Source organism: Furipterus horrens, unplaced genomic scaffold, assembly GCF_987537825.1.
Source record: "Furipterus horrens unplaced genomic scaffold, mFurHor1.1.pri manual_scaffold_7, whole genome shotgun sequence".
In the NCBI taxonomy this organism is placed as follows: domain Eukaryota; kingdom Metazoa; phylum Chordata; class Mammalia; order Chiroptera; family Furipteridae; genus Furipterus; species Furipterus horrens.
Window position 1 is genome coordinate 139,212,370 of NW_028327177.1, and position 17,589 is coordinate 139,229,958.

At 43.9% G+C, this 17,589-nt stretch overlaps 1 protein-coding gene across 1 annotated transcript in view; it reads right to left on the reverse strand.

The window, feature by feature from the left end:
- The window catches only part of SMARCC1 (SWI/SNF related BAF chromatin remodeling complex subunit C1), a 112,854-nt gene extending 100,940 nt beyond the window's left edge, over positions 1-11,914 (reverse strand). The window contains exons 1-2 of the mRNA XM_090284654.1: positions 11,663-11,914; positions 4,449-4,568 (exon numbers count right to left, since the gene is read on the reverse strand). Coding sequence (XP_090140780.1) covers positions 4,449-4,568; positions 11,663-11,857 — 315 coding nt within the window. The 5' untranslated portion in view covers positions 11,858-11,914. The remainder of the gene's footprint in view (positions 1-4,448; positions 4,569-11,662) is intronic.
- Positions 11,915-17,589: the final 5,675 nt, after the last annotated feature.

The following is a 17,589-nucleotide window of genomic DNA, read 5'->3' on the forward strand; positions in this document are numbered from 1 at the left end:
ACACACATAAATAATGGCACATAAAGGAGCAGAAACGGAGTAAGTCTAAGAAGCGAAGAGCGTTCACAGGAATTCAGTCACCTCCACATCCTGAAAACAAGTCTCGGAAAAAAATACATCACTTCGACTCCAGAACTCTTACCTCACAAGTATGACAGCAGTCAAATAATTCACAAGTTTCTTCATGTATTTTAACTGTGTTAGAGTTTAAAACAGAGCTTTCTAGGCACAGTTTACAATTGTATTAGTAAGAGAAATTATAACACAGTTGACCTTTGATCTACATGTGGGTTAGGGGGACCAACCCCCCGCGCTCCGACAAGCACAGCTGAAAATCTGCGTACTAACTTTTGACTCCCCCAAGCTAAACTAATAGCCTACACTTGATGGGAAGCCTTACCAAAAACATAAACAGTCAATTAACACTTATTTTGTATATGTATTATATACCATATTCTTAACAATAAACTCAGTTAGGGGAAAGAACATGTATTAAGAAAATCATAAGCCCCGACCAGGTAGTTCAGTTGGTTGGAGCATCATCCTGATACAGCAAGTTCAAGAGTTCAATCCCCGGTCAGGGCACATATAAGAATCAATGAATGCAAAAATAAGTGGAAAAACAAATCGATCTTTCTCTCTAAAATCAATAAATTTTAAAAAAAAAAATTTTTTTTTAAAGAAAATCATAAAAAAGGAGAAAATCTGCCCTGACTTGTGGATTGAGTGTCATCCTGCAAACTGAAAGGTCACCAGAGTGACTCCTGGTCAGGGCACGTGCCTAGGTTGTGGGCCAGGTCCCCAGTTAGGGGCGTGCGAGAGGCAACTGATCAATGGGTCTCTCCTTCTCTCTCCCTCCCCTCCCTCTCTAAAAGTAAATAAAATCTTTAAAATAAAAAAGGAATTTTTAAAGTTTATTAAAAAAACAACTGTGCAGGAGAGAATTACTACAGCAGGCCTGAGATGCCCATCCTCAGTAAGGGGTGCCTGCTGCCAATCTGCCCTTGGCTGGCGTCTGGGAATCTGACTCTCAGCGTATCCCAATCAGAAGTCAACAGATAGAAGTGCGGCTCACTGTGTCCAGGCTGTTTGTGCCAGTGCTGTGGTTTATGACGAACTCCTGCTTTCCTTCTGGAAGTCCGAAATTTTCAAATGCACTAGGCAAAATGCACCGGCCCCCATAAAAACCCTGGGTGATGGACTCCACGGGCAGCAGCAACACTACTCCGTGCCGCCACGCTTTCTTTGTGAAGGCAAGAGCGCACTGTGCGACCCTCTAGGAGGGAGAGAGCGTAAGGAAGCTGCTGCACTGACTCCTGCAGCCCACACTTACGTCTCTTCCCCTGCGATCCAGCTACACCATATACTTACTACACAGCTGCAACCAATCCTGGCTATAAATACACTGTGCGCCAAGTTCCATGAGCCTTTCTGGCAAATCTCTGAATGTGGGGGTGGTCTTGGGGACCAAATAACAAAATTATGTGAAGACAATTCACAAAAGATGTACAAATGGCCATAACCACATAAAGATGGTTAATATCATCAGTTATTATAAAATTACAAACAAAAAGTGCAATGAGATTCCACTACATAACCATCGGGACGGGAAAAACTATACAGACTAGTCATACTAAGTGTTGAAGAGAATGCAAATGAACTAGAACTCTCATACACTGCTAGATAGTACGTAAAATGATATAAAAATCTAGAAAACAGTTTGACAATTTCTTAAAAAGTTAAATGTTACCAACTCTATGATCCAACTATCCATCCCGAGGTATTCCCTCAGCAGAAATAAAAACAATCCCACAAAGACTTGTATGTCAACACTGGTATCACCTTTACTATACAGCTGAATAACACCCAAATTCCCATCAAACAGTGGAGGATTAAAAAAAAACAAACGTGGTTTATCCATACAATGGAATACTAATCAACCACAAAAGGAACAAACTATTGACACACAGGACAACACAGATGACATGTATCTCAGAACTGGTATGGGTAAAAGAAGTGAGGCAAAACCAGACTATAATACTGTGATTCCATGTACATAAATTTCTTGAAATTATAAAATCTGTAGTGTCCGTCAATGGTTGCCAGGGCACAGGGGTGGAAGCCAGGCAGATTACAAGGATACTTTTGGGGATGGTCAAAATGTTCATTACCTTAAATTCATTATATTTTTAATATTTATCATTTGTTGTACATCAATCAAACCTCAGTAAATTTGGAGGAAGAAAAGTTACGGAAATAGAGAAAAAAAATTTTTTAAGTTAAGAAGAAAGATAAAACTAGCCCTGCCCGGTGCGGCTCGGCAGACTGAGTGTCATCTCATAAACTGAGAAGTTGCTGGTTCAACTCCCAGTCAGGGCACAGGTCTGGGCTTGGGACCAGGTCCCCAGTGGGGGAATGTGAGAGGCAACCATTCATGTTTCTCTCACACATCAATGTTCCTCTCTCTTTCTCTCTCCCTTCCCCTCTCTCTAAAATTAAGTCAAATCTTTAAAAAAAGAAAAAAAAAAAAACATAAAAAAATAAATATAACATCACACTAACAAATAAAAAATCCAGTTGCAGTGAACTGAGGCCCCTCCTTGTGAATCCACCATACAGTGTGAATGGACTATAGGCCTGCCATGAACAGTGGTCATAGTTTTCTAAAGCCATGCTCAACATCCGCCCCGGCATCCCCTCTGCTTGGACACAGGTCCAGCAGAAAGAATATCCAAGTTTCTGGATTGTTGTTAATGTTCTGTTTCTTTCCTGGGTTGTGGTTAAATGGATGCTCTGTAGTGATTTGCCAACGTTGGTTTTATTCATTTTCTGTATGTTATGCTTTACAATAAGAAGTTTTAAAGAAATGAAAGAAGTCACTGCCCCACCAAGTCAATGTCCCAACCATTTCACTTAATGACCGCTTGCCTCTCCTTTCATCAGGCCTCAGCTACACACTGAAAAAGCCAACTCCCAATGCACATACAATACTCATGTGCTGCTCTCTAGTCCCATGTTCCCACAGTCTCCCACTCTGAAACTGAGAGAATGGCAGATTCTAAGATGGGTTGCACATTAAATGATGATTAATTTTTTTAGATGTAATGACAACTCAGAATTTTTAACATCTCATGAACATATTTAGAATCTTCAACTACTTTAGACTCTGACTGGACCTTTTAATAGTTTTCCAGTTTCTTAAGAGCTTTGTTGTGTTTAAACACAGATGCTTATCTTTTTTAAAAGGCAGAATAAAAAACTGGGTCTATCGTATCATTACAATTATCTTTATGCTATGTATGTGTATGTACTAAACCTTAAAGGGCTTATTTAAAAAAAAAAAAAGAAAAGAAACAAGAACTTTTATTTGTGGTGAAGGAAAAACACTTTTTCTGTTTCAATTCATATTTTTGTTTGTCCATATAGATTTTTTAGCCTTATGAAATACTTTTTCCTAAATTTTTATAACTTCTCAGTTAGCATTAGATAGAACATACCCAATGTTGAGCCAGCTTTTTAATATCCACTATGATTTAGAAAGTTAATTATAAAGTTCCACTTTGATTAAAAAATAAAATAAAGTCAAGCCCTGGCTGCAAGTGTCCCTGGTTCGATTCCCAATCAGGGCACATGACTAGGTTGCATGTCAGGTCCCCATTTGGGGGCGCGAGTGAGAGGCAACCAAACAATGATGTTTCTCTCCCTCTTTCTCCTTTCCCCTCTCTCTAAAAATAAATAAATAAATAAAACAAATTATTTTAAAAAATAAAATAAAAGAAAATCAGCCCCAATACTGACCTTACACCAGTACTGTTTATTCCCACACACACACACACTTTAAGGTACATAGCTTCCATGTTTCACTAAAACATTCTTTACTTTATTGTCCCATATCCACTTTTGTTTTACTACATCACACATTATATCAATCCCTTTCATTTAGGAAAATGCTTCACACTACTTCGAGAGGAACAGAAGTACTTCTGGTCCCACTGGCACTAAGCCATGAATTATTTTTAATTATGGTTTATGCCTAAAAATATTCCCCCCTAATCTTTGAAATCTGGAAAAAAAAATAAGTTTATTTAGTTTTCAGGAATCAAATATCCCACAAATAAAGCCCCCTGAAAATATTATTTTTATACTCATATAATCCTAATTAATACCAATATAATATAAATCAAATTATATAAAAGACTTAATGTGTAAATTTTAGCCTAAGTGATACTATACTTGGTAAAGTGCAATCTGTATGTAATGTATTAGTGTCTTAAGATGAAAACTTCCACCAGTTCCTGATTTCACAATTCTAAACCGTAAGAGAGAAGGGAACAAACACTCAAGTATTTGAGTTCATAAGAGAATAGGAAATAAACACTCAAGTGTTTAAAGGTAAAAAAACAGTTAAAAAGCAGTAATATTCTATAGCTAAAAGGTGATGTACTTACAGGGAGTTTGGTGAAGGCCGGGTTGGTGACATGCTTCCCAAAGGCATCTTCCTGGAACTGGAGAAGCTGCACCACCAGCCCAGACAGCGTTTTATTGGTGGGCGCGTCCGCATGGACGTACTGCAATACAAAGGCAGAGGCTCAAAAACTGGGACAATCATACGGGAGGACGTTACCTTCCTTTCTTGTACCTGCTGAGCACTGGCACGGGCGCAGACTTAGAAATGTCTGAGATGCGCGCTGTGCTGTAAAGGAGTTCACAAACACAAATGCATGGGGTGGCAGGGAGGGAAAGACAACCATCTCTCTGGCTGACAAATCTTCAGAAAAACAAATTCCATGCCTAAGAGGTTAAACCCAGCCCGTCTCACCTGGACCTCAGACGGCGAGATTCTGAGCCTCAAACTGGAGTCTGATGCTACGACAGGATGAGGCCTCGTGGCCAGTGTATTCTGCTATGCAGGAGGAATGTAACTATCCTGTGGCCAGAGAGCACTGTGTTGTTTTTAAAACAGATCCACAAATCCTTTGACATTCCTCTCATCAAGAGGTGGGGTCTATGCCCTCTCCTACTGCGTCAGCAACGTTCTTAGTGACTCATTTGTAACCAACAGGATGCGGAAGTGATGCTATGTGACTTCTGAGAGTAAGTCAAAAAAGGTCATACGGCTTCCCCGTGGTTCTTTTGGGACCCTCACCTTTGGAGTCCGGAACTATAATGAAGAGGTCCTATCACCCTGACCCCGCCGCCATACTCTGAGGAAGCACAGGCCACGCGGAGAGGCTGTGGCCACCAGCCCTAGCTGATGTCCCAGAAGACTAACAACACAACTGCCAGGCACAAAAGTAAAGATGGTTCCAGATGATTCTGTCCCACAGCTGTCAAGTCATCCCCAAATATCCAGTCTCCCCAGTTGAGGACCCAGACATCATCAAGCAGAGACAACTGTCCCCACTATCCTTTCAAATTCCTGACACACCGGAACCTTGGGCATAATAAAATAGTTGTTTTATACCATTAGGTTTTGAGCATAAAGAAGTGGCTATTTTTATGCATCAAACAATATATGTATGTGCACTTAAAATTGTTAATCAGGATGGTAAATTTATGGTTTTTACTACAATAAAAAGTTGTTTTAAAACAAATATATGTGAAAAGTTATCCACACTGAGGAGGATAATGTCAAAAGGCCAAACCAGTGGTAGACAGCAAGCTAGCTTCACGGCAAAGGAAGATAATGGATACCATGACAGGGAAAGCATAAAGGAAGGAGTTAAGTTAAATGTAAAAAGTTTAATTTCATATTAAATATTCAGTAACTTTTTTTTAAACCTCCAACTCTGAACAGGAAAAACATCTATACTTTCTTCAGTTTCACAAGACAAAAAAAACCTAAATTTTTCTTCCCGGAGCAAACCTCTTTCCCAGTACCATCCAGTATCTCCAGATTAATACGGTAAGTTTCTATTACAATGAATAATTTTTAACGCATTTATATATGGCGAAGTATCAGCCTCACAGCCTACCATTACTATACGTTAAGTTGAATGGCTCTCAACTTGTGCTCCTGCCGAAGACAGAACATAACATACAAGGGCAATTTTTCTTAAAGCTCAGCATCTTCTCAAATTTCTACCCGTTCAGGTGTATTAGCTTTCAACTCTAAATGAAATAGCGTACAGTTAGCTTTGCTGAAGGCTGGTCCATATTTTGTTGAAATGTTTTATTTTACACGAAATCTTCTCAACCAAGAGTTGGTAAAACCCCACCTGCTGCCTGCGTCTGTGCAGCCCACAGCTAAGAACAATGTTTGCACTTACCCACAAAATAACTTTACCACCTTTACCAAAGGGGTTAAAGTCTTCAGGGTTTTTGGTTATTTTGGGGCTACAGTAAAGCAACATGAACAATTCATAACCATGACTTTTTTTTCAGATGCCTGTAGGTAACTGAACAATGAGAAATCCTATTGAAAAAGACACCAGCCTTGGAGGGAAGCTGTTCAACTTAAGAGAAATCAAGCCTCCAGGCAAAAAGTCGTTTTTAAACCTTGTTATACATACTTTGTAGATATTGTAAACTTCACTACCATTCATGTTTCATTCAATGAGAAAAGGTTTAGAATGAGAAATGTTTCATGTGAACAAACCTAGTTTCAAAAACACTCATACTCTTCAGGTTCACAAAAGACAACAAAAAAATCAAATTAAAGAATTTCAAAGACCAATAAAAATTATTACCTTAGGTATTTTTAAATGTAATTTTTAAATTATAAAACATTTGACTGGTTACTTTTCAAACATGAAAATGTTGTAAGAGATGATGTTTAATTCATATATGAAATTTGACATTAATATATTACTGCAAACTGTATTTTGTACCCACTAAAAAGACAGCCAATGTATGACTTTCAAATGGTTTTAAATAAACTTAAAAATCTAAAAATAGTAACATTCTATTTAACCAATAAGAATGCAACAGGCTGCCCTGACCGATGTTGCTCAGTTGGTTGCGCATCATCCCACAAAGCGAAGGTCGCTGTTTGGATGCCATAAGAATTTTTAAAACATGCAATACCTGACTATAAGGGCACTAACCTCTTTTCCCTTAGATTGTCAAATCAAGAAATGACAACAGCCAACACAACAACAGCCATGCGCCCTGGCTGCTCTGGCTCAGTGGATTGAGCACAGGCCTGCAAACTAAAGGGTCAACAGTTCGATTCCCAGTCAGGGCACATGCCTGGGTTGTGGGCTGGGTCCCCAGTTGGGGGCGCTCGAGAGGCAACCACACATTGATGTCTCTCCTCTTTCTCCTACCTTTCCCTTCTAAAAGTAAATAAATAAAATCTTTGAAAATCCATCTGTAGTAAATATTATCTAAAGTAATCTTAAAAAAAAAAAAAAAACTATAGCCGTGCAATGTGAATGAATTAAATATATACTTATTTTTCTTCAGATTGGCAAAAAATAATTTTTTGGTGTGCTGCAGAATTTTAGAAATTAGTTTATGCATGCCATGAGATGAAAAAGGTTGAAAATCACTGTTCTAGGTGGTCTATCTTTGGAAGCAGTGGGAATGAGCTTAGCTGTATCAGTCCGGGACAGTAGAATGGATATTACACTTGGGTGGAAAACATGAGTGCAGTACTCTTGGCTGCTAACTGGTGGTGCCCTTGAACAGGTCACTTGACTTCTATGTTTTAATTTTCTCTTTGTAAATTGAGAGTAAGACTGTCTCCCATAGAACTGTTTCTTGAATCAAATGAGAGTCCTTAAAGATGGGTTATAGAAATTTGAGGTGGTTGTGGTACTTTTGCCATATATCCTATGGTCAGCCTGCTTCATTCTTTTTTTTTTTTTTTTAAGACTTTTTTATTTTTAGAGAGAGGGGAAGGGAGGGAGAAAGACAGGGAGAGAAACAGTGATGTGAGAGAGGGAAACATCTATTGGTTGCCTCTTACATGCGCTCTGACCAGGAACCAACCCACAATCCAAGCATGTACCTTGACCAGGAATCAAACCAGTGACCTTTCACGTTGCAGGACAAGGCCCAACGAATTGAGCCACACCAGTTAGGGACACAAAAGTTCTTAACAGCTTTCAAAATACCGACTCCTGATTATTAAAACAGAAATTAATGATTATATACACTATTTCAGTCAAATATTTTATCTTTTGAGCAAAAAAAGTTCAACACCATGTTTTACTTGACAACAACTTTTCAGTCTCAAAGTACTTTAGTTAAGAAAGTTAGGAAGATATGTTTAGAAAGTTTTATCAATAAATCTGCTTTATATTACCTATGACATTAATAAAGTATAAAGTTTAACTTGTCCCTAAATACTCTTATTGCAGCAAATGTTCCATAAAAAAATAACTGACTTTGTTAAATGATTTATATGTAAAGGGCATTTAAATGCCTTCTATAGGTAATTAATTTATTTTAGTGATCGTCCTTAAATCTAAATCATTCTGAAACCTTATTTCAGGAATACCAAAATTCGGGAAGAAATTTACCTGGAATCTTAACGGCTTACAGACATACTTCACCTCCAAGGTATCTGAGTTGAACCAATGTGAGATCAGTGAAATTTTATAATCTGAAAACCACTCAGAAACTATGAACAGAAATACAGCTCTCTCCTTTATGAAAGTTAAGTGCCAAGACATGTCAACAATAAAAAGACAGCAACTTAGGCAGATGAACAAGCTTCCACACTGCTACTAGACCTGAAAATGCAACCTCAGGCAGACAGTTAACCTCTGGGGGCTTCATTTTCCTCTTATCAGAAGTGGTCACTTCCTCTGGGATCCTTTGGCCCAGGAAGCTCATCGCAGTCACGAAGTATTAACTCTCTCCTCGGTGCTGCTAAGCCTAACTTATCTACAAAGCCTAAACTAATAGCTTTAATCTGTTCATTCACTAAACAAATATTTACTGAACACCTACTAAGAGCATTCAGAAAACAAAAACAATACAAGGAAGTTCTCTTTTAATCTGTAATCACCTGGGTTCCACAAGCAGGTGTCTATGTCTATCTTTTCCATAAAGTGTAAGTTCCTTAAAGAGAGACATGTGCAGGGAAAAAAAGGGGTGGGGGTGAGCGCAGGGGGACTGGAGCCAGGTAGGATTCAGTGAATCCCAGACTGGCCACTCCTAACTGTAATCTTAAAGAGAAATTACTTAAATCTGGAGCCTCAGGTTCCACTCCTGTGTAAAATGAAGTAAATACTGTCTATCCTTCAGGACTGTTGTGGATTTGAGTTATGTTTTAAATGCCTGGATATGGTAGATGCTCAGCTGTTCACTGACTGCATGGATAGTCCCATCAATAAAAAGGGGACCACCAATGTCATGTTTATTTCACATAGTTGCTGAGATTTACCAATCTGAAATTACAGTATTAAATGCAATAGCAAAATTCAGTTAAAGCCCACCCATGTGTACAAGTAAAGACAGAGTGTACACAAAAGCAGCACAGAACTTCCTGGGTAATGCTTTCACCACTCCAATACCACTCTCAGAAACTGATAAGGATCTGGGCTGTCAAGACTCAATTCTGAACCTGACTGAACCCTGGAAACATACTCTGGCTTTGAGACATCCCGAGAGCCCTGGCTGGACAGCACAGTTGGTTAGTGTCGACCTCAAGGTTGCGTGGGTCTGATCTCTGGTCGGGGCACACATAAGAATGCATAAATTAGTGGAACAACAAATTGATGTTTTTCTCCCTAAAATCAATAAAAAATGTAAAGGGGGAAAAAAAAGAAAAGAAACCCTGAGAAGTCAAACCTAACTGTGACTTTGTCTTTAAGACCTCAGGGTCACTGAGCCAACGTTAACCTACTGGCCTCAGCACTCTGGGAGAAACCCTTCATCAGCCTCACTGCCACTTCCTCACCCGCCCAAACCAACCTCTGAAGGACTATCCATTAAACTGCCCTCTTAAAACTGGAACCAGATGCACAGAGTTTGGAGGGGTGGAAATTATTCTTTCCCTTTCTTTTTCCCTTCCTTGATATGTGATTTGAACAACAGTCTTATGGGAATCACAAAGGAATAATCTAAAGGAATATGACTCACTCCAGAGTACTTTTCTTTGCTAAAGCTACACTGATAAATACAATATTATATGTTAATTATATCTCAATAAAACTGGGGGTGGAGGAGAAGCCAGACTGAGGGGGAAAAAATTAAGAAACACTAAATTTAAGATTCAAAGCACTGTCTAAAGGGCACACAATAAAAAATAATCAAGACTTTCATAATATATATTCAATTCCCTTAGCCATTTCCAGAAGCTCTAGTGCATATACACAAAAAAAGTGACCAGTTCATCACTATGTAAGGGAAAGCAATATTCTCACCTACTTACAAGTAGATGACAAAAACCTACAATTCCAAATGTGATTCTAAAATTTCAGAGACGGAAAAAAAATATATCAAAGCATCTAAAAATGTACTGTAATAGCATATATTGTCTCTCACTTCCTGAAACTTCACAGTAAGAAACTGTCATTTCTGGAAGCACCACAGTGTGATGTAAAAAATCCCAAGATCCTGACCCATGCCTAACAACTTAAAAAGAAATTGACAGGCTTCACGTGCTGTGCACCCCAACTACATAGATTCCTACATTACTTTATCTTTTACCTTTTCATTCATTCAGCAACTATTTACTAAGCAACTACTAAGGGACAGGCAGGGAGCACCTACCAATCACGGTCAAGGACACACTGTACTGAACAGGCCAGACAGGATCCTTGCCCCACAGCTATGGTCTTCAGTGGGGAAGTACAGAACTGAAAAAAGTGTTCAGAAAATTTGGAGGCAGAGGGAATATTTTTGGCAGTCTGCTTCACTACACCTTCTAAGGGAGTCGTTCCAAAATATTAACATCAAGGGAAAGCTGAACATTTGTTATAATCAAGGGGTTAAGTTACTACTTTCAATATCACTGGCTCTGTGGAACTTACGTCCCAAAGGTAGGAGAAACAGATAAATGAAGAAAAAAAAAAATTCAAAACGTGGTGCTAAGGAAATAAAGATGATACGAAGTGGGGTGATCTAATATAAATAATGTTCTCAGAGAAGAAGCCTCGCTGAGGAACACACAGGTCCAGTGAACACTACGTCTTGTACTCGCTATACAGAACCTGAAGTACTAAGTAAAAACTGTCTATTTTTAATATTAGTTCTCACCAATACCATAATTCAATACAGTAATGAACCTGCGGTTATTACCTTCCGAGTACAATTGTCCAGATTCGTTCTCCAGCGAATAAACAACAGGTAGGGGGACCTTAGTTACCTCCCTTGACTTTGAAGACTAATCTCCAAACACAAAGAAGCTGCTTTTCGACACCGGCTCAGTTTTTAACAACCATTGTTCACACACCTAACGCATCTAACAAAAGAGAAAGACTCACACCCTCCAGATGGCTGAGCTCTACTGTTCCTGCGCACGGGGAAAAGCAGGGGCTTCGCCCGGGATGCGTGGGCCCCCAGGAGCCGGGCCCTGAGGGCTCCGTGGAGCCCGGGGCGCGCGGGCTCCGGGAGCCGACTGCGGGGGCGTGGCGAGCCGGGTGCCTGCCTTTGTTGTCCCTCGTGGCGCGCGGGGGGGGAGGGGCGGCCCGGGGCCCGCGAGGCCAGTGGCCACCCCCGGCCCCCGTCGCGTGGACTCCCGGCCCCCACGGGCGCGTGAACCTACCTTCTTGTAGTGCTTGCCAAGCCAGACCCGCACCGAATCCAGCTGGGACACCGTCTCCGGGCTCTCCCAAAACTTGCTAGCCGGGCCCCCGTCCTTCCGCCGATAAACGGCCAGGCCCGCGGCCACCGCCGCGCCTCCCGCACCCGCGGTGCCCGTCGCCGTCCCCGGCCCACCGCCGCCCGCTGCCGCGGCCATGGTCGCCGTCCGTCGTCCCCACCGCCTGGCCTGCCCCGGCCCTCGCGGCGTTCCCCGTTCGCACCCGCGCGCGCGCGCAGCCGCCACCACGGCTCCCGGCCCCGCCCAGCCAACCCCCTTCCGGCGCGGAGGCGCGGCCCCGCCCCTTCTCGGACCAGCGCCCTACCCCACGAGGGCACGCGCACGCGCATGCGCAGCCCTCGCGCCGGGTTGGGGCCCGGGGTTGGCGCTGGGACCCTAAGTCCTCAAGTATTGTCCGCCCGTTGGTGCTGGCTGCGCTCTTCTTGCTACCTCGCCTCGGCCTCTGCGCGACTGCCTCCTTCCGGGTTCCCGTGTCAGATCGTTACGCGGGTAACAACTACATGGAGGTTTTCTGTCGCCCTGGCCACCGCCGGAGAGAAAAAGGCTGGTGTGAGACGTTCGGAGGCCAAAGGGTGTCGAGTGCTGGCCGAGGAACCCGCTCGCAGGATGGGAACCTGCGCCTTTCCCGCATGCCCTCCGACCTTCTACTCCAAGTGGCCGTGTTGGCCTTTGTACGCCGCCACCTGCGACAACCAGCCCGGATTTCGTCTACACACACCTTCCTCCCCTCGTGGCTCCAGCCACGCCAGCTTTTTCGTGCCTCTGGGTCCGTTCTCTAGCTGCTCCCGAGACCTGCAGCCCTTCCCCTTCCTCTCTGATTGTCGCTTAGGCGCTTTCAGATCCATGGCTTAAAAGTACTTCAGAAAAGCCTTCCCTGACGGAACAATCTTGAACAACTAATCTTACTCGACATTCTCTGCGTAGCACCTACTCGCCATGATCTGGTATTTTTCTTTCTTTCTTTCTTATCATCCACATAAATGACATGAGAACCTGGGCTTGACCTGTTCACAGGTGTACCTTCAGGTGCCGAGAACAAGGCCTCTTATGTAAATATTGTTCAATAAATATTTGATGAATGAATGAATGAATGGCCCTGAGAAGCAGAAAGATTTTAAACTATTCAAGTATGAATGGCCATTATGGAGTTATGAACATAATGCTGTATGACCCCAGAACAGCAGGCGGCTAATTTTGAGAAAGTCCGGTGAGTTTTTGAGACCAACTTTTAAGAACGAATAGGATGTGGTGGAGGCGGTGCTGGCACAGGAGTGGCTGGCACTGAGGATTCGGGAGGGGAGAGGACTGAGCAGAGCTGAACAAACGCCAGAGCCTGAGCCACTGCTGACCTTTGTGGCTTCTGTCTCCTGGGCTGACCAAACGCACCGTGACCACACTTCAGGATTCCCAAGGCCTGTTCCCTGATCTCCATTTCTTACAGGTTTTCCTCTCTCCAGTACTTCAAAATCTCCTTAAGACAGGGATCCTGAAGGGCAATAAAACTGCTAGTTTAATAAACTATAGTTTCTTCTAAAAAAAATTGAATAAATAGAAATTGATGGGAAGGAAGGACATTTCTGACGCACAGAAACAACTGGAACAAAGGCATTCAAATGTGAAAGCGTGCTTGGTGAAACTCCTTAGGCCCATGGAGTAGAAGAGATTTACTTGGCTGTGGCAGTGAATTTCGACTTTATTCTGTAACATTGGGAAACCAGCTTGAACAGAGAATGACATGACATACTTAGACTTAATCATGACAGTGATTTTCATACGGTGTGCCACAAGAAGTTTTAAAACTTCTTTTCCCTTAGATTGTCAAAAAATGACAACGAGCAACACAATAGCGCCCTGTGCTAAGTACACCTACATTCCCGCAGATAAGAATATTGAGACAGGAGAGTTTAACTGGATTGCTAGTATTAGAGCCAGGTTTTGAACCCAGGAATTAGACCCTGGAGTACTACTACTCCCTCTTCCGAAGTACAATGTGTTTTCTAGTAACAGCATGTTAGAAAAGCATAGAAAATGCACTGGAGGAGTTTGGAAAGCTATTTCGTTTGCCCAGAGCCACATTCCAACTTGTTTGCTCAAATAACTTCTAAAATAATTTGAAAAATGATACATCTATTTTATTTTTAGAAAAACATCTTTTCACCCCCAAAATGAGTCCTGGTGTATGAGAACCAGTATATTTCCCTGCGAAGTCCTCCATGTCATTAGACTAAAAATAATTTTTAAAATCCCCCCAAAATTGAATAATGGAAAAGAGTACATTATAAAAATGGACATTTTAAATATAATGGTTACATCACTTTTTAAAGTTTTTATTTTGAAATGTCAAACTTACAAAAAGTTGCAAGTACAGTACAAAGAACTTTTTAATTTTAAAAAAACAGAAAAAGATAAACACTGAATTTTTTTGTTCCACTTCCTTATGCATTCGTTTGATTCTTGCATGTGCACACCCTTGGCAAATTGGGATGCTCTAGCCAAAGGAGCTACTGGGCCAGGGTGAACTTTTCTTGAATCACACGACAACAGTCTGTTGCTGACACCGTGCCCATCACTCAAAAGTCTTTGTGTGTTTCCTACAGACAAGTATATTCTTTTATGTGTTAACCACCAGACAAGTATATTCTTTTATGTGTTAATCACAACATTAAAACTTTGGTCCACTTTAAAAAATAAAAATAAAATAAAATAAAAAGCCTATATGTTGGTCCTTTGGCTGTACCATGGTTAACAGTGTTGGCTAAAAAGTGGCTTGGAAGCTATACATCCTCTTTCCAGTTTTACCAATAAATATAAGATTGAGGATAACTGGTTTGTTCAGTTGGCCAATAACATAAACTAGAGCTTCTGTCAAAAATGACTGACTTTAGCCCTGACTGCCGTGGCCCCGTTGGTTGGGCATTGTTCTGCAAAAAGAAAGGTCGCTGGTTCGATTCCCTGTTAGGACACATGACTGGGTTGCAGGCCAGGTCCCCAGTTGGGGGCATGAGAAGCACCGATCGATCATATTTCTTGTACACTGATGTTTCTCTCCATCTTTCTCTCTACTCTCCCTTCTCTCTAAAAATAAGTACATAAATTATTTTTTAAGAAATGACAGTTTTCATAACCATGTTTAATGCATACCAAAGAAAACGTGAAACTCTGTTACCCAAATTCCCGTATTTCCGCAGAATGAGTAGGAAACTGAAGTGGGAGAAGTTTCTAGAGAGATGCTAGCAAAGAATGAAGTCTAGATACGTCCTCGGCATGTGCCCCTGGCTCCACCCCGAAGGCTTTGCTCACGCTCACACGGCTTTCTCCCTGATGTGCGAGTCAGGAGTGAACCCCTTTCTCTGAACCCCTCTAAACACCTTATACTTCCTCTCCAGCACTTATCACGTTTGCTTTGCTTCACACAGTATTTTCACCTCCTCTAACAGGCCTTAAAGCACCTCGAGGACGGGGTCTTGGTATCCGCCACACCTGCTTGGCAACTGCTGCGTAGCTCACTCAAGTGGCCGTGCGGGGAGCGGTCCCCGCACACGCACCGAGCACCAGGCCCTGCTCAGAGCATGGTAATCGTCACTCGAATAACTGATGTCCCACGCCAACCTCCCCCACCCTCCGTCCAAGCACAAAGAAAATAATAAATACTTGTTGGATTTCTTTAGATAAGAAGGACGGGATATAGCACTGATTCTTCCTATATCCTGAATGGCTACATCTGAAAAGCATATTCCAGGTCTTTCCAGCTGGAAGAGGCTGACGCAGCTCCAGAGCCACCCACATGGAGCTCTCCCCTGGAAGTCGGATGCCACTGGGCTCAAACAGCGCACAGCAGGGGCCGTGCCCTTTCTCCCTTGAGGCGACAGGCCGGGGGCGGGACCTCCAGACCCGCCCAGCAGCGCTGTGACCCGCGGTCTCCTCGCGACCAGCAAGTGCCACCTAGTCCCTTCCCTAGCGTTGTCCATTTACGACGCGCCATCCTCCGAACAATCTCGTGAGGCAGACGTTCTCACCTCCCTCAAGAAACAGAAGATCGGAGGGGAGATGGAGCAGAGAACAGGCGTGGCCACGAACTGTGGCGGGGAAGGCGGAGCCCGAGCTGGATTTCGTTCCCCGCTCAGCCCTGAGCCGGCCTGTTCCCTCGCGCGCACCAGGCGGCGCGGGGCCCAGGCCTCCACCCGCTCTCACTCGGACGCACGCTGCAGCGCTGCGAGAAGCGCGGGCGTCTGCAGGCCCCAACGCCTACAGCAGCATGCACGCCCACCCCTTCCCGACTCTGCCGGAAGTCCCGCCTGCGCTGCCGCCCCCCATTGGGCCTGGTGCCGGGGTATCGCCGCGGTTGGACGCTCCACGGAGTGAGCTTTAGGCGACCACTGGCTGCCCCAAAACTGTAACCGCTTCAGATCCGCGGAGACGCTGGGGGTCGAAAGCGGGAGGCGGGGCCAGAGGCGAGGGGAGGGGTGAGCTGGAGCGGGCCGGCGGGACTTCCGCCCCGGGACCCGGAAGTTGCCGCGCCGCCGCTGGTGGGAATTGTAGTACGGCCGTGGTTGGGGGGGGCCGCGGCTCATGCGCGGTGCACCGAGGCTTGTTTCACATCTGTAACAACAGGTGAATTGGGCTTTTTATTCTCCCCTTTCGTGCCCCCTTGAAGAGCTTGCCACGGCTGGGGGTGATCGGCGCGAGGAGGGGTCCGAGTCCGACCGCTGGCTTGGTGGAGAGTGGGGCGGAGAGGCGGGCGGGCCCGAGAAGCAGGCCGGGCATCCTAGGCCTGCCCGGGAAGCCGGCCGGGCCGAGCCTTGGGCAGCCAGGCCTCGGCCTGCCGTTGCCATGGAGCCGGGGCGGGGGCGGGGGCCAGGCAGGTCCGCTGCGGCTGGCTTGGTAGCCAGGGGCTCCGCGGGGGCCGCGGAAGAGGCCGCTTCATTGGCGCAATGACGCCTCCGCCTCTGGGGATGCTCCGTTTCCCGAGGCAGGGCCTGGAGAAAGCTCCTGGAGTGCCCTGGGACCTTTGTCTGGCCCCCGTGCGGCCTGGACCGTTCGTTCAAAGGGAGGCCTGGTGCAATCTGCACCCCCTGCTTTGCCCCCTTTTGCACCGACCTTGTCACTGGGGGAGGCCAAGGGGTGAGGTGTTCTTTGTTTGCTGGTGGTGCCTTGTCCCATTTCGCAGGGGAAGACCTCATGCATGTTGGGTTCTTTGTTTGCAGTGAACTGGAGTGCCAGGGATCCTCAGAACCCCCAAGTTAGGAGCATGGCGTCAGCAAGCTGTCTAGCTAGTCCTCTTATAGCAGCATTCATCACCTTAATTGTGACTTTGCAAGGCAGAGGTTTTCCCACTTTGCACCCCCAGTCCACAGGGGCTTGCCATACTGTAGCAGGTGGACCGCAGATGGCCACTTGCAGACTCTCAACCCGCTTTTGGTTGCAACTTACTGGCCAGAGTGAAATGAGACATCGTGCTATGGTTTCCTTTGCAGTTTCTTGGAAGGCAGTAATCCCACTGTCATTGTGGGTGTTGACCACATTTTATAATTTACACTTACAGCTTGGAGTTTTGGAGTTTCCAAGAGAGAGGACTCTTCTTGATACAGTTTTTAGGACTTAGGAGAGTGCTTTTTATTTTTGTAGCTGTTTTAAGGCACAGCAGTTACATCCTTTGCTGCATTCTTTTTCAACCTGTGTTATCCCTTTATGTCCAAAAGATGTTTACTCTCCAGGTATTTTAATTTATATAGCTGTGGTCTAAAGTTTATCAGTTGGACACTTCTTGCCCCTTTCGACTTCTGAAGATTTACCATCAAGTTTGTTATTTCAAAGAGTGACCCATGGGACATCTAGGCAAGAGCAAGATATCGTGGGAATTAGAGAAGTAT